The sequence below is a fragment of the Bufo bufo genome, chromosome 4, assembly GCF_905171765.1.
Source record: "Bufo bufo chromosome 4, aBufBuf1.1, whole genome shotgun sequence".
Lineage (NCBI taxonomy): Eukaryota > Metazoa > Chordata > Amphibia > Anura > Bufonidae > Bufo > Bufo bufo.
The window spans coordinates 9,708,626-9,727,448 of NC_053392.1; the positions used below are offsets into that span (position 1 = coordinate 9,708,626).

At 42.6% G+C, this 18,823-nt stretch overlaps 2 protein-coding genes across 32 annotated transcripts in view; both read right to left on the minus strand.

Moving 5' to 3' along the window:
* Positions 1-14,952, minus strand: part of LOC120998387 — a 47,096-nt gene extending 32,144 nt beyond the window's left edge. For all 8 annotated transcript variants that reach the window (XR_005778341.1, XR_005778340.1, XR_005778338.1 and 5 more), the window contains exons 1-2: positions 14,757-14,952; positions 13,858-13,929 (exon numbers count right to left, since the gene is read on the minus strand). Coding sequence is in view for 1 of the 8 variants with exons in the window: in XM_040429057.1 (XP_040284991.1) it covers positions 13,858-13,929; positions 14,757-14,922 (238 nt within the window). In the remaining 7 variants the exon portion in view is untranslated. The remainder of the gene's footprint in view (positions 1-13,857; positions 13,930-14,756) is intronic.
* LOC120998305 (gastrula zinc finger protein XlCGF26.1-like) overlaps positions 1-18,823 on the minus strand; it is a 4,064,644-nt gene that overhangs the window by 2,226,967 nt on the left and 1,818,854 nt on the right. The window lies entirely within an intron of this gene.

Consider the following 18,823-nt stretch of genomic DNA (forward strand, 5'->3'; position numbering starts at 1 on the left):
TCATTATATACAGGAGCCCTCACTGATTATATACTGCACCCTGCTCATTATATACAGGAGCCCTTAGTAATTATATACTGCACCCTGCTCATTATATACAGGGCCCTCACTAATTATATACTGCACCCTGCTCATTATATACAGGAGCCCTCACTAATTATATACTGCACCCTGCTCATTATATACAGGAGCCCTCACTAATTATATACTGCACCCTGCTCATTATATACAGGAGCCCTCAGTAATTATATACTGCACCCTGCTCATTATATACAGGAGCCCTCACTAATTATATACTGCACCCTGCTCATTATATACAGGACCCCTCACTAATTATATACTGCACCCTGCTCATTATATACAGGACCCCTCACTAATTATATACTGCACCCTGCTCATTATATACAGGAGCCCTCACTGATTATATACTGCACCCTGCTCATTATATACAGGAGCCCTCACTAATTATATACTGCACCCTGCTCATTATATACAGGAGCCCTCACTAATTATATACTGCACCCTGCTCATTATATACAGGGCCCTCACTAATTATATACTGCACCCTGCTCATTATATACAGGAGCCCTCACTAATTATATACTGCACCCTGCTCATTATATACAGGAGCCCTCACTAATTATATACTGCACCCTGCTCATTATATACAGGAGCCCTCAGTAATTATATACTGCACCCTGCTCATTATATACAGGAGCCCTCAGTAATTATATACTGCACCCTGCTCATTATATACAGGAGCCCTCAGTAATTATATACTGCACCCTGCTCATTATATACAGGGGCCCTCACTAATTATATACTGCACCCTGCTCATTATATACAGGGGCCTCACTAATTATATACTGCACCCTGCTCATTATATACAGGAGCCCTCACTGATTATATACTGCACCCTGCTCATTATATACAGGAGCCCTCACTAATTATATACTGCACCCTGCTCATTATATACAGGAGCCCTCACTAATTATATACTGCACCCTGCTCATTATATACAGGAGCCTCACTGATTATATACTGCACCCTGCTCATTATATACAGGGGCCCTCACTAATTATATACTGCACCCTGCTCATTATATACAGGAGCCCTCACTAATTATATACTGCACCCTGCTCATTATATACAGGGGCCCTCACTAATTATATACTGCACCCAACCCATTATATACAGGAGCCCTCACTAATTATATACTGCACCCTGCTCATTATATACAGGGGCCCTCACTAATTATATACTGCACCCTGCTCATTATATACAGGGGCCCTCACTAATTATATACTGCACCCTGCTCATTATATACAGGAGCCCTCACTAATTATATACTGCACCCTGCTCATTATATACAGGGGCCCTCACTAATTATATACTGCACCCTGCTCATTATATACAGGAGCCCTCACTAATTATATACTGCACCCTGCTCATTATATACAGGAGCCCTCACTAATTATATACTGCACCCTGCTCATTATATACAGGAGCCCTCAGTAATTATATACTGCACCCTGCTCATTATATACAGGAGCCCTCACTAATTATATACTGCACCCTGCTCATTATATACAGGGGCCCTCACTAATTATATACTGCACCCTGCTCATTATATACAGGGGCCTCACTAATTATATACTGCACCCTGCTCATTATATACAGGAGCCCTCACTAATTATATACTGCACCCTGCTCATTATATACAGGAGCCCTTAGTAATTATATACTGCACCCTGCTCATTATATACAGGGCCCTCACTAATTATATACTGCACCCTGCTCATTATATACAGGAGCCCTCACTAATTATATACTGCACCCTGCTCATTATATACAGGAGCCCTCACTAATTATATACTGCACCCTGCTCATTATATACAGGAGCCCTCAGTAATTATATACTGCACCCTGCTCATTATATACAGGAGCCCTCAGTAATTATATACTGCACCCTGCTCATTATATACAGGAGCCCTCAGTAATTATATACTGCACCCTGCTCATTATATACAGGAGCCCTCACTAATTATATACTGCACCCTGCTCATTATATACAGGGGCCTCACTAATTATATACTGCACCCTGCTCATTATATACAGGGGCCCTCACTAATTATATACTGCACCCTGCTCATTATATACAGGGGCCCTCACTAATTATATACTGCAGCCTGCTCATTATATACAGGGGCCCTCACTGATTATATACTGCACCCTGCTCATTATATACAGGGGCCTCACTAATTATATACTGCACCCTGCTCATTATATACAGGGGCCCTCACTGATTATATACTGCACCCTGCTCATTATATACAGGAGCCTCACTAATTATATACTGCACCCTGCTCATTATATACAGGAGCCCTCACTAATTATATGCTGCACCCTGCTCATTATATACAGGAGCCTCACTAATTATATACTGCACCCTGCTCATTATATACAGGGGCCCTCACTAATTATATACTGCACCCTGCTCATTATATACAGGAGCCCTCACTGATTATATACTGCACCCTGCTCATTATATACAGGAGCCCTCACTAATTATATACTGCACCCTGCTCATTATATACAGGGGCCTCACTAATTATATACTGCACCCTGCTCATTATATACAGGAGCCCTCACTGATTATATACTGCACCCTGCTCATTATATACAGGACCCCTCACTAATTATATACTGCACCCTGCTCATTATATACAGGGGCCCTCACTGATTATATACTGCACCCTGCTCATTATATACAGGGGCCCTCACTAATTATATACTGCACCCTGCTCATTATATACAGGAGCCCTCACTGATTATATACTGCACCCTGCTCATTATATACAGGGGCCCTCACTGATTATATACTGCACCCTGCTCATTATATACAGGGGCCCTCACTAATTATATACTGCACCCTGCTCATTATATACAGGAGCCCTCACTGATTATATACTGCACCCTGCTCATTATATACAGGGGCCCTCACTGATTATATACTGCACCCTGCTCATTATATACAGGAGCCCTCACTAATTATATACTGCACCCTGCTCATTATATACAGGGGCCCTCACTAATTATATACTGCACCCTGCTCATTATATACAGGAGCCCTCACTAATTATATACTGCACCCTGCTCATTATATACAGGGGCCCTCACTGATTATATACTGCACCCTGCTCATTATATACAGGGGCCCTCACTAATTATATACTGCACCCTGCTCATTATATACAGGAGCCCTCACTGATTATATACTGCACCCTGCTCATTATATACAGGAGCCTCACTAATTATATACTGCACCCTGCTCATTATATACAGGAGCCCTCACTAATTATATACTGCACCCTGCTCATTATATACAGGGGCCCTCACTGATTATATACTGCACCCTGCTCATTATATACAGGGGCCCTCACTGATTATATACTGCACCCTGCTCATTATATACAGGAGCCCTCACTGATTATATACTGCACCCTGCACATTATATACAGGAGCCCTCACTGATTATATACTGCACCCTGCTCATTATATACAGGAGCCTCACTAATTATATACTGCACCCTGCACATTATATACAGGAGCCCTCAGTAATTATATACTGCACCCTGCTCATTATATACAGGAGCCCTCACTGATTATATACTGCACCCTGCTCATTATATACAGGAGCCTCACTAATTATATACTGCACCCTGCTCATTATATACAGGGGCCCTCACTGATTATATACTGCACCCTGCTCATTATATACAGGAGCCTCACTGATTATATACTGCACCCTGCTCATTATATACAGGGGCCTTCACTAATTATATACTGCACCCTGCTCATTATATACAGGAGCCCTCACTGATTATATACTGCACCCTGCTCATTATATACAGGGGCCCTCACTGATTATATACTGCACCCTGCTCATTATATACAGGAGCCTCACTGATTATATACTGCACCCTGCTCATTATATACAGGGGCCTTCACTAATTATATACTGCACCCTGCTCATTATATACAGGAGCCCTCACTAATTATATACTGCACCCTGCTCATTATACACAGGGGCCCTCACTAATTATATACTGCACCCTGCTCATTATATACAGGGGCCCTCACTAATTATATACTGCACCCTGCTCATTATATACAGGAGCCCTCAGTAATTATATACTGCACCCTGCTCATTATATACAGGGGCCCTCACTAATTATATACTGCACCCTGCACATTATATACAGGAGCCCTCAGTAATTATATACTGCACCCTGCTCATTATATACAGGAGCCCTCACTGATTATATACTGCACCCTGCTCATTATATACAGGAGCCCTCACTAATTATATACTGCACCCTGCTCATTATATACAGGAGCCTCACTAATTATATACTGCACCCTGCTCATTATATACAGGAGCCCTCACTGATTATATACTGCACCCTGCTCATTATATACAGGAGCCTTCACTAATTATATACTGCACCCTGCTCATTATATACAGGAGCCCTCACTAATTATATACTGCACCCTGCTCATTATATACAGGAGCCTCACTGATTATATACTGCACCCTGCTCATTATATACAGGGGCCCTCACTAATTATATACTGCACCCTGCTCATTATATACAGGAGCCCTCACTAATTATATACTGCACCCTGCTCATTATATACAGGAGCCTCACTAATTATATACTGCACCCTGCTCATTATATACAGGAGCCCTCACTAATTATATACTGCACCCTGCTCATTATATACAGGAGCCCTCACTAATTATATACTGCACCCTACTCATTATATACAGGAGCCCTCACTGATTATATACTGCACCCTGCTCATTATATACAGGAGCCCTCACTGATTATATACTGCACCCTGCTCATTATATACAGGAGCCCTCACTAATTATATACTGCACCCTGCTCATTATATACAGGGGCCCTCACTAATTATATACTGCACCCTGCTCATTATATACAGGGGCCCTCACTGATTATATACTGCACCCTGCTCATTATATACAGGAGCCCTCACTGATTATATACTGCACCCTGCTCATTATATACAGGAGCCCTCACTAATTATATACTGCACCCTGCTCATTATATACAGGGGCCCTCACTGATTATATACTGCACCCTGCTCATTATATACAGGAGCCCTCACTAATTATATACTGCACCCTGCTCATTATATACAGGAGCCCTCACTGATTATATACTGCACCCTGCTCATTATATACAGGAGCCTTCACTAATTATATACTGCACCCTGCTCATTATATACAGGAGCCCTCACTAATTATATACTGCACCCTGCTCATTATATACAGGAGCCTCACTGATTATATACTGCACCCTGCTCATTATATACAGGGGCCCTCACTGATTATATACTGCACCCTGCTCATTATATACAGGGGCCTCACTGATTATATACTGCACCCTGCTCATTATATACAGGAGCCTCACTGATTATATACTGCACCCTGCTCATTATATACAGGGGCCTCACTGATTATATACTGCACCCTGCTCATTATATACAGGGGCCTCACTGATTATATACTGCACCCTGCTCATTATATACAGGAGCCCTCACTAATTATATACTGCACCCTGCTCATTATATACAGGAGCCCTCACTAATTATATACTGCACCCTGCTCATTATATACAGGAGCCCTCACTAATTATATACTGCACCCTGCTCATTATATACAGGAGCCCTCACTAATTATATACTGCACCCTGCTCATTATATACAGGAGCCCTCACTAATTATATACTGCACCCTGCTCATTATATACAGGGGCCCTCAGTAATTATATACTGCACCCTGCTCATTATATACAGGAGCCCTCACTAATTATATACTGCACCCTGCTCATTATATACAGGGGCCCTCACTAATTATATACTGCACCCTGCTCATTATATACAGGAGCCCTCACTAATTATATACTGCACCCTGCTCATTATATACAGGAGCCTCACTAATTATATACTGCACCCTGCTCATTATATACAGGGGCCCTCACTAATTATATACTGCACCCTGCTCATTATATACAGGAGCCCTCACTAATTATATACTGCACCCTGCTCATTATATACAGGAGCCCTCACTAATTATATACTGCACCCTGCTCATTATATACAGGAGCCTCACTAATTATATACTGCACCCTGCTCATTATATACAGGAGCCCTCACTGATTATATACTGCACCCTGCTCATTATATACAGGAGCCCTCACTGATTATATACTGCACCCTGCTCATTATATACAGGGGCCCTCACTAATTATATACTGCACCCTGCTCATTATATACAGGGGCCCTCACTAATTATATACTGCACCCTGCTCATTATATACAGGGGCCCTCACTGATTATATACTGCACCCTGCTCATTATATACAGGAGCCCTCACTAATTATATACTGCACCCTGCTCATTATATACAGGAGCCTCACTGATTATATACTGCACCCTGCTCATTATATACAGGAGCCTCACTAATTATATACTGCACCCTGCTCATTATATACAGGAGCCCTCACTAATTATATACTGCACCCTGCTCATTATATACAGGGGCCCTCACTGATTATATACTGCACCCAACCCATTATATACAGGAGCCCTCACTAATTATATACTGCACCCTGCTCATTATATACAGGAGTCCTCACTAATTATATACTGCACCCTGCTCATTATATACAGGGGCCCTCACTAATTATATACTGCACCCTGCTCATTATATACAGGAGCCCTCACTAATTATATACTGCACCCTGCTCATTATATACAGGGGCCCTCACTAATTATATACTGCACCCTGCTCATTATATACAGGAGCCTCACTGATTATATACTGCACCCTGCTCATTATATACAGGAGCCCTCACTAATTATATACTGCACCCTGCTCATTATATACAGGAGCCCTCAGTAATTATATACTGCACCCTGCTCATTATATACAGGAGCCCTCACTAATTATATACTGCACCCTGCTCATTATATACAGGAGCCTCACTGATTATATACTGCACCCTGCTCATTATATACAGGAGCCCTCACTAATTATATACTGCACCCTGCTCATTATATACAGGACCCCTCACTAATTATATACTGCACCCTGCTCATTATATACAGGGGCCCTCACTAATTATATACTGCACCCTGCTCATTATATACAGGAGCCCTCACTAATTATATACTGCACCCTGCTCATTATATACAGGGGCCCTCAGTAATTATATACTGCACCCTGCTCATTATATACAGGAGCCCTCACTAATTATATACTGCACCCTGCTCATTATATACAGGAGCCTCACTAATTATATACTGCACCCTGCTCATTATATACAGGAGCACTCACTAATTATATACTGCACCCTGCTCATTATATACAGGAGCCCTCACTAATTATATACTGCACCCTGCTCATTATATACAGGGGCCCTCACTAATTATATACTGCACCCTGCTCATTATATACAGGAGCCTCACTGATTATATACTGCACCCTGCTCATTATATACAGGAGCCCTCACTGATTATATACTGCACCCTGCTCATTATATACAGGGGCCCTCACTAATTATATACTGCACCCTGCTCATTATATACAGGAGCCTCACTAATTATATACTGCACCCTGCTCATTATATACAGGGGCCCTCACTAATTATATACTGCACCCTGCTCATTATATACAGGGGCCCTCACTAATTATATACTGCACCCTGCACATTATATACAGGGGCCCTCACTAATTATATACTGCACCCTGCACATTATATACAGGAGCCCTCACTAATTATATACTGCACCCTGCTCATTATATACAGGAGCCCTCACTGATTATATACTGCACCCTGCTCATTATATACAGGAGCCCTCACTAATTATATACTGCACCCTGCTCATTATATACAGGAGCCTCACTAATTATATACTGCACCCTGCTCATTATATACAGGAGCCCTCACTAATTATATACTGCACCCTGCTCATTATATACAGGAGCCCTCACTAATTATATACTGCACCCTGCTCATTATATACAGGAGCCTCACTAATTATATACTGCACCCTGCTCATTATATACAGGGGCCCTCACTAATTATATACTGCACCCTGCTCATTATATACAGGAGCCTTCACTAATTATATACTGCACCCTGCTCATTATATACAGGAGCCCTCACTAATTATATACTGCACCCTGCTCATTATATACAGGGGCCCTCACTAATTATATACTGCACCCTGCTCATTATATACAGGAGCCCTCACTAATTATATACTGCACCCTGCTCATTATATACAGGAGCCCTCACTAATTATATACTGCACCCTGCTCATTATATACAGGAGCCCTCACTAATTATATACTGCACCCTGCTCATTATATACAGGAGCCCTCACTAATTATATACTGCACCCTGCTCATTATATACAGGAGCCCTCACTAATTATATACTGCACCCTGCTCTTTATATACAGGAGCCCTCATTAATTATATACTGCACCCTGCTCATTATATACAGGAGCCCTCACTAATTATATACTGCACCCTGCTCATTATATACAGGAGCCCTCACTAATTATATACTGCACCCTGCTCATTATATACAGGAGCCTCACTAATTATATACTGCACCCTGCTCATTATATACAGGAGCCCTCACTAATTATATACTGCACCCTGCTCATTATATACAGGGGCCCTCACTAATTATATACTGCACCCTGCTCATTATATACAGGAGCCTCACTAATTATATACTGCACCCTGCTCATTATATACAGGGGCCCTCAGTAATTATATACTGCACCCTGCTCATTATATACAGGGGCCCTCACTAATTATATACTGCACCCTGCTCATTATATACAGGAGCCCTCACTAATTATATACTGCACCCTGCTCATTATATACAGGAGCCCTCACTAATTATATACTGCACCCTGCTCATTATATACAGGAGCCCTCACTAATTATATACTGCACCCTGCTCATTATATACAGGAGCCCTCACTAATTATATACTGCACCCTGCTCATTATATACAGGAGCCCTCACTGATTATATACTGCACCCTGCTCATTATATACAGGAGCCTCACTAATTATATACTGCACCCTGCTCATTATATACAGGAGCCCTCACTGATTATATACTGCACCCTGCTCATTATATACAGGGGCCCTCACTGATTATATACTGCACCCTGCTCATTATATACAGGGGCCCTCACTGATTATATACTGCACCCTGCTCATTATATACAGGAGCCTCACTAATTATATACTGCACCCTGCTCATTATATACAGGGGCCCTCACTAATTATATACTGCACCCTGCTCATTATATACAGGGGCCCTCACTAATTATATACTGCACCCTGCTCATTATATACAGGAGCCCTCACTGATTATATACTGCACCCTGCTCATTATATACAGGAGCCTCACTAATTATATACTGCACCCTGCTCATTATATACAGGAGCCCTCACTAATTATATACTGCACCCTGCTCATTATACACAGGGGCCCTCACTAATTATATACTGCACCCTGCACATTATATACAGGAGCCCTCAGTAATTATATACTGCACCCTGCTCATTATATACAGGAGCCCTCACTAATTATATACTGCACCCTGCTCATTATATACAGGAGCCTCACTAATTATATACTGCACCCTGCTCATTATATACAGGGGCCCTCACTAATTATATACTGCACCCTGCTCATTATATACAGGAGCCCTCACTGATTATATACTGCACCCTGCTCATTATATACAGGAGCCTCACTAATTATATACTGCACCCTGCTCATTATATACAGGAGCCCTCACTAATTATATACTGCACCCTGCTCATTATACACAGGGGCCCTCACTAATTATATACTGCACCCTGCACATTATATACAGGAGCCTCACTAATTATATACTGCACCCTGCTCATTATATACAGGAGCCCTCACTAATTATATACTGCACCCTGCTCATTATATACAGGAGCCCTCACTAATTATATACTGCACCCTGCTCATTATATACAGGAGCCCTCACTAATTATATACTGCACCCTGCTCATTATATACAGGAGCCCTCACTAATTATATACTGCACCCTGCTCATTATATACAGGAGCCCTCACTAATTATATACTGCACCCTGCTCATTATATACAGGAGCCCTCACTAATTATATACTGCACCCTGCTCATTATATACAGGAGCCCTCACTAATTATATACTGCACCCTGCTCATTATATACAGGAGCCCTCACTAATTATATACTGCACCCTGCTCATTATATACAGGGGCCCTCACTAATTATATACTGCACCCTGCTCATTATATACAGGGGCCCTCACTAATTATATACTGCACCCTGCTCATTATATACAGGAGCCCTCACTGATTATATACTGCACCCTGCTCATTATATACAGGAGCCTCACTAATTATATACTGCACCCTGCTCATTATATACAGGAGCCCTCACTAATTATATACTGCACCCTGCTCATTATACACAGGGGCCCTCACTAATTATATACTGCACCCTGCACATTATATACAGGAGCCCTCAGTAATTATATACTGCACCCTGCTCATTATATACAGGAGCCCTCACTAATTATATACTGCACCCTGCTCATTATATACAGGAGCCCTCACTAATTATATACTGCACCCTGCTCATTATATACAGGGGCCCTCACTAATTATATACTGCACCCTGCTCATTATATACAGGAGCCCTCAGTAATTATATACTGCACCCTGCTCATTATATACAGGAGCCTCACTAATTATATACTGCACCCTGCTCATTATATACAGGAGCCCTCACTAATTATATACTGCACCCTGCTCATTATATACAGGGGCCTCACTAATTATATACTGCACCCTGCTCATTATATACAGGAGCCCTCACTAATTATATACTGCACCCTGCTCATTATATACAGGGGCCCTCACTAATTATATACTGCACCCTGCTCATTATATACAGGAGCCCTCACTAATTATATACTGCACCCTGCTCATTATATACAGGAGCCCTCACTAATTATATACTGCACCCTGCTCATTATATACAGGAGCCCTCACTAATTATATACTGCACCCTGCTCATTATATACAGGAGCCCTCACTAATTATATACTGCACCCTGCTCATTATATACAGGAGCCTCACTAATTATATACTGCACCCTGCTCATTATATACAGGAGCCCTCACTAATTATATACTGCACCCTGCTCATTATATACAGGGGCCTCACTGATTATATACTGCACCCTGCTCATTATATACAGGAGCCCTCACTAATTATATACTGCACCCTGCTCATTATATACAGGGGCCTCACTAATTATATACTGCACCCTGCTCATTATATACAGGAGCCCTCACTAATTATATACTGCACCCTGCTCATTATATACAGGAGCCCTCACTGATTATATACTGCACCCTGCTCATTATATACAGGGGCCTCACTGATTATATACTGCACCCTGCTCATTATATACAGGAGCCCTCACTAATTATATACTGCACCCTGCTCATTATATACAGGGGCCTCACTAATTATATACTGCACCCTGCTCATTATATACAGGAGCCCTCACTAATTATATACTGCACCCTGCTCATTATATACAGGGGCCCTCACTAATTATATACTGCACCCTGCTCATTATATACAGGAGCCCTCACTAATTATATACTGCACCCTGCTCATTATATACAGGAGCCCTCACTAATTATATACTGCACCCTGCTCATTATATACAGGAGCCCTCACTAATTATATACTGCACCCTGCTCATTATATACAGGAGCCCTCACTAATTATATACTGCACCCTGCTCATTATATACAGGAGCCTCACTAATTATATACTGCACCCTGCTCATTATATACAGGAGCCCTCACTAATTATATACTGCACCCTGCTCATTATATACAGGAGCCCTCACTAATTATATACTGCACCCTGCTCATTATATACAGGAGCCCTCACTAATTATATACTGCACCCTGCTCATTATATACAGGAGCCCTCACTGATTATATACTGCACCCTGCTCATTATATACAGGGGCCCTCACTGATTATATACTGCACCCTGCTCATTATATACAGGAGCCCTCACTGATTATATACTGCACCCTGCTCATTATACACAGGGGCCCTCACTAATTATATACTGCACCCTGCTCATTATATACAGGAGCCTCACTAATTATATACTGCACCCTGCTCATTATATACAGGGGCCCTCACTAATTATATACTGCACCCTGCTCATTATATACAGGGGCCCTCACTAATTATATACTGCACCCTGCTCATTATATACAGGAGCCCTCACTGATTATATACTGCACCCTGCTCATTATATACAGGGGCCTCACTAATTATATACTGCACCCTGCTCATTATATACAGGAGCCCTCAGTAATTATATACTGCACCCTGCTCATTATATACAGGAGCCCTCACTAATTATATACTGCACCCTGCTCATTATATACAGGAGCCTCACTAATTATATACTGCACCCTGCTCATTATATACAGGGGCCCTCACTAATTATATACTGCACCCTGCTCATTATATACAGGAGCCCTCACTGATTATATACTGCACCCTGCTCATTATATACAGGAGCCCTCACTAATTATATACTGCACCCTGCTCATTATACACAGGGGCCCTCAGTAATTATATACTGCACCCTGCTCATTATATACAGGAGCCCTCACTAATTATATACTGCACCCTGCTCATTATATACAGGAGCCTCACTAATTATATACTGCACCCTGCTCATTATATACAGGAGCCCTCACTAATTATATACTGCACCCTGCTCATTATATACAGGAGCCCTCACTGATTATATACTGCACCCTGCTCATTATATACAGGGGCCTCACTAATTATATACTGCACCCTGCTCATTATATACAGGAGCCCTCACTAATTATATACTGCACCCTGCTCATTATATACAGGAGCCCTCACTAATTATATACTGCACCCTGCTCATTATATACAGGAGCCCTCACTAATTATATACTGCACCCTGCTCATTATATACAGGAGCCCTCACTAATTATATACTGCACCCTGCTCATTATATACAGGGGCCTCACTGATTATATACTGCACCCTGCTCATTATATACAGGAGCCCTCACTAATTATATACTGCACCCTGCACATTATATACAGGAGCCCTCACTAATTATATACTGCACCCTGCTCATTATATACAGGAGCCCTCACTAATTATATACTGCACCCTGCTCATTATACACAGGGGCCCTCAGTAATTATATACTGCACCCTGCTCATTATATACAGGAGCCCTCACTAATTATATACTGCACCCTGCTCATTATATACAGGAGCCTCACTAATTATATACTGCACCCTGCTCATTATATACAGGAGCCCTCACTAATTATATACTGCACCCTGCTCATTATATACAGGGGCCTCACTGATTATATACTGCACCCTGCACATTATATACAGGAGCCCTCACTAATTATATACTGCACCCTGCTCATTATATACAGGGGCCCTCAGTAATTATATACTGCACCCTGCTCATTATATACAGGAGCCCTCACTGATTATATACTGCACCCTGCTCATTATATACAGGGGCCCTCACTGATTATATACTGCACCCTGCTCATTATATACAGGGGCCCTCACTGATTATATACTGCAGCACGTCTCATATCCGGACCTGGATACTTGCTTTCTCTCGAGCTCCAGCTCTCATTGCTCCTGGGAAGTGATGCATTTCGTATGAAGATTTCTGAAATGTAAAGGCAGAAGAAGTCTTATACCAGTTTATACGGTCTACTCTATAGATAGACAACGTCTCTGATCGTGACATGAACTGACAAGCAGAATGTCAGGACCCAGTGAGCAGGACATTATTTTGGGGTTAGCTCAAAGCAAAGGACCTGTGCTACATCTGAATTCTAGAACATCTTCAGATCTGATCAGAAGAATGACGGAGATATCAGAGAAGGTTCTTGTAGTCCATCTGATGGTATCAGACCTACCATCCTCATCCTCTTCTCGTAGACTGATACTCTCAAGAACCAGGTTATCTATACATTAGTCATCAGAATGTATATGTTGGGGCTTGGGGCGGGTGGTGTATCTGATAGGAAATATGATAAGAATGATTATGTCAGGGTCGGGGCTGCTGGTGACTAAGTGTAAGCACCTCCTGGGTAAAATCTAGAGCTCAGCAGGATGAAAGAGAACATCTGCAAAGCCACAAGCTCTGCTGCAACCCATCAGCACAATCTAATGCAGAGAGTGGTAATATGGACGGTAACAGCACAAAAACAACTAAAGGATCCGCGGGGAAGGCTAACCTCAGATCTGGTCTTGTGAGGATATTCATAAGTCAGATCACAACTTGGCATTAGCAAGGGCATTTTTTTTCCCCATTTGGAGCAGATCAGCTCATACTTTATAAGGGAGGAACAAAGACGTAACCCCCCTTCCCCTCACCACATCCTCACCCCATCCCCTCCCCCCCTTACTGGGTAATCTTAATGGGTTTGTAGCATCTCTGCACCATAATAAGGGTGCAAACCAGCCTATCCCAGCACTATCAATCCTCACTCTTCTGTTTCTGTAATCTGACGATGATTGCTGAGAAGATGGAGATGGAGGCCAGAAGAAGAGCTGCAAGAACAGCACAGGCGATGCCCAAATACTGTAGTTCAACCTGGACCTGAGGGATCCCTACAAGACAAAAATGTACATGGTTGTACAAAATAAATTGCATTTCCCACAACCCCAAACAACCTTTAATTTTCTACTCCGTCCCCCCCCCCCCACACACACCTCTCATCTCAGCTGAAGACTTTGCCTCATATTTCAAAGATAAAATTAGCAAAATTATTGAAAGCTTCAAACAAATTCCACTAGCCATCTACACAGCCACCCAATGCTCTTCCTACATGATACAGTTTATCACCGTCACAAAAGAAAACCTCTCCACCTTAATCTCCAAGTCAAACCTCATCATCTGTGCCCTTGACCCAATCCCATCCCACATCAACCCCAACCTCAGCCCTATAGTTATCCCTGCCATAACCCCCTCTTCAACCTATCGCTAACCACTGGTGTCTTCCCTTCCTCTTTTAAACATGCTACCATTACACCCATACCCAAGAAGCCTTCCCTGGACCCATCCTCTTTATCCAGATATCACCCCATCTCACTATTCCCATTCGCATCAAAGCTCCTAGAACAACATGTCCATCTTTAACTGTCCTCCCACCTCTCATTCATATATACAGTACAGACCAAAAGTTTGGACACACCTTCTCATTCAAAGAGTTTTCTTTATTTTCATGACTATGAAAATTGTAGATTCACACTGAAGGCATCAAAACTATGAATTAACACATGTGGAATTATATACATAACAAACAAGTGTGAAACAACTGAAAATATGTCATATTCTAGGTTCTTCAAAGTAGCCACCTTTTGCTTTGATTACTGCTTTGCACACTCTTGGCATTCTCTTGATGAGCTTCAAGAGGTAGTCCCCTGAAATGGTCTTCCAACAGTCTTGAAGGAGTTCCCAGAGATGCTTAGCACTTGTTGGCCCTTTTGCCTTCACTCTGCGGTCCAGCTCACCCCAAACCATCTCGATTGGGTTCAGGTCCGGTGACTGTGGAGGCCAGGTCATCTGGCGCAGCACCCCATCACTCTCCTTCATGGTCAAATAGCCCTTACTTTCAAAGTTTTCCCAATTTTTCGGCTGACTGACTGACCTTCATTTCTTAAAGTAATGATGGCCACTCGTTTTTCTTTACTTAGCTGCTTTTTTCTTGCCATGCTACAAATTCTAACAGTCTATTCAGTAGGACTATCAGCTGTGTATCCACCTGACTTCTCCTCAACGCAACTGATGGTCCCAACCCCATTTATAAGGCAAGAAATCCCACTTATTAAACCTGACAGGGCACACCTGTAAAGTGAAAACCATTTCAGGGGACTACCTCTTGAAGCTCATCAAGAGAATGCCAAGAGTGTGCAAAGCAGTAATCAAAGCAAAAGGTGGCTACTTTGAAGAACCTAGAATATGACATATTTTCAGTTGTTTCACACTTGTTTGTTATGTATATAATTCCACATGTGTTAATTCATAGTTTTGATGCCTTCAGTGTGAATCTACAATTTTCATAGTCATGAAAATAAAGAAAACTCTTTGAATGAGAAGGTGTGTCCAAACTTTTGGTCTGTACTGTATATATATTTTTTTTAGTGATTACACATTTATTTTGTGCCATACATTTTTTACGATTACAAAAAAAAAAGTCAAATATATATTTTAGCCTCTATTTCTGAAACGTTTCTGCCAGGATTTGAACGCACAACCTTCTACATTAGAGTCAAGAACTTTAACCACTATGCTATACAGATACATGTTAACCTGCACTGAAATATGAAATGATACTTCTGCTGTATAGGAATACTTACTGCATGACAAACTACTATGAGGTTTTTCTGACTTACTTTATCATGCAGCTTTATAGCTGAGTGGTTAAAGTCCTCGCCTCTAATGTAGAAGGTTGTGAGTTCAATTCCCGGCAGAAACTTTTCAGAAATAGAGGCTAAATTAGATTTAAATACACTGGGTGTCCCCAAGCTATATATGGAGTCAGAGCAGGGATTGCTAAGCCGCGGATTCACACTGGGCGATTCCCTCACTGTACAGCCATCTTCTGCATAAACCTCAGTGGGATCTGGCACCCTCCCCTCTTCAGAGCAGGGGGTGCCTGGTTTAATGCCCGGTTTAATGCCCGGTTTCTCCCTTTGTGCTCGGGTGCTCTGTAGAGCATCGCAAAGTGTTCTACCCGAGCACCCGAGCACTTTGGTGCTCGATCAACACTAGTGGCAGGAGATCGGTGAGACTGGCAACACGTGGTTTGATTTGACAGGTTTTCCTTGTGAATCAATAGGCGTCTGTATTGTGTCTGGTAATGGCCACATCCCTTGCCTCCAGGTGTTGCTTATGTGGTCATTTAACCTTCCTTATTTACTGTTGATTCTCCCACAATGCTGTGCGGTTTATAGCTTCAGCTTCAGTTGTGGATAGCTGGTGTGTGGATCTCGGCAGAGTTCCTGATGCTGCCATAGCCCCTTTGAAGTTTAGTCTTTCCTTTCCCTTTTTGTATTTTATTTGGGTTCTGTGTGTTGCATTTCCCTATTGTTTGTATTAGGCCTAAAGGAGACTCCTTTTAGTCCTTCCTTTTGGAGGAACAGGTAGTCTCGTCCCTGCCATTAGTACCAGGGTCCTATAGGGCTAGATAGGACTCTAGGTATTCCTGCGTATGAACACACCTACCGCTGGGGTCTGTTCATACTAGTAGTCAGTCAGGATTTTGGTTAGGGTTTTACTAGGAGGTGTCCATCTTCCTTCCCTAGTTCTCAGGTCTGATAACCTGTCCCCCCCCCCCCCCTTCCCTCTTATGCTTGATGTGGTGTTTCCCTCCCACACCGAAGCGTGACAGTAAGTCTCACAGACATTGGTGGAGTGTATCCTCCTCTCTGTAACCCTCACAGACATTGGTGGAGGACATCCTACCCCTCTGTAACCCTCACAGACATTGACTGAGTATATCCTCCCCTCTGTAAGCCTCACATACATTGGTGGAGTATATCCTCCCCTCTGTAACCCTCACATACATTGGTGGAGTATATCCTCCCCTCAATAAGCCTCACAGACATTGGTGGAGTATATCCTCCCCTCTGTAACCCTCACAGACATTGGTGGAGTATATCCTCCCCTCTGTGAGTCTCACAGACATTGATGGAGTATATCCTCCCCTCTGTAATCCTCACAGACATTGGTGGAGTATATCCTCCCCTCTGTAAGCCTCACAGACATTGGTGGAGTATATCCTCCCCTCTGTAAGCCTCACAGACATTGGTGGAGTATATCCTCTCCTCTGTAATCCTCACAGACATTGGTGGAGTATATCCTCCCATCTGTAAGCCTCACAGACATTGGTGGAGTATATCCTCCCCTCTGTAAGCCTCACAGACATTGGTGAAGTATATCCTCCCCTCTGTAAGCCTCACAGCCATTGGTGGAGTATATCCTCCCCTCTGTAAGCCTCACAGACTTTGGTGGAGTATATCCTCCCCTCTGTAAGCCTCACAGACATTGATGGAGTATATCCTCCCCTCTGTAAGCCTCACAGACATTGTTGGAGTATATCCTCTCCTCTGTAAGCCTCACAGCCATTGGTGGAGTATATCCTCCCCTCTGTAAGCCTCACAGACATTGGTGGAGTATATCCTCCCCTCTGTAAGCCTCACAGACATTGGTGGAGTATATCCTCCCCTCTGTGAGTCTCACATACATTGGTGGAGTATATCCTCCCCTCTGTAAGCATCACAGACATTGGTGGAGTATATCCTCTCCTCTGTAAGCCTCACAGCCATTGGTGGAGTATATCCTCCCCTCTGTAAGCCTCACAGACATTGGTGGAGTATATCCTTCCCTCTGTAAGCCTCACAGACATTGGTGGAGTATATCCTCTCCTCTGTAACCCTCACAGACATTGGTGGAGTATATCCTCCCCTCTGTAAGCCTCACAGACTTTGGTGGAGTATATCCTCCCCTCTGTAAGCCTCACAGACATTGATGGAGTATATCCTCCCCTCTG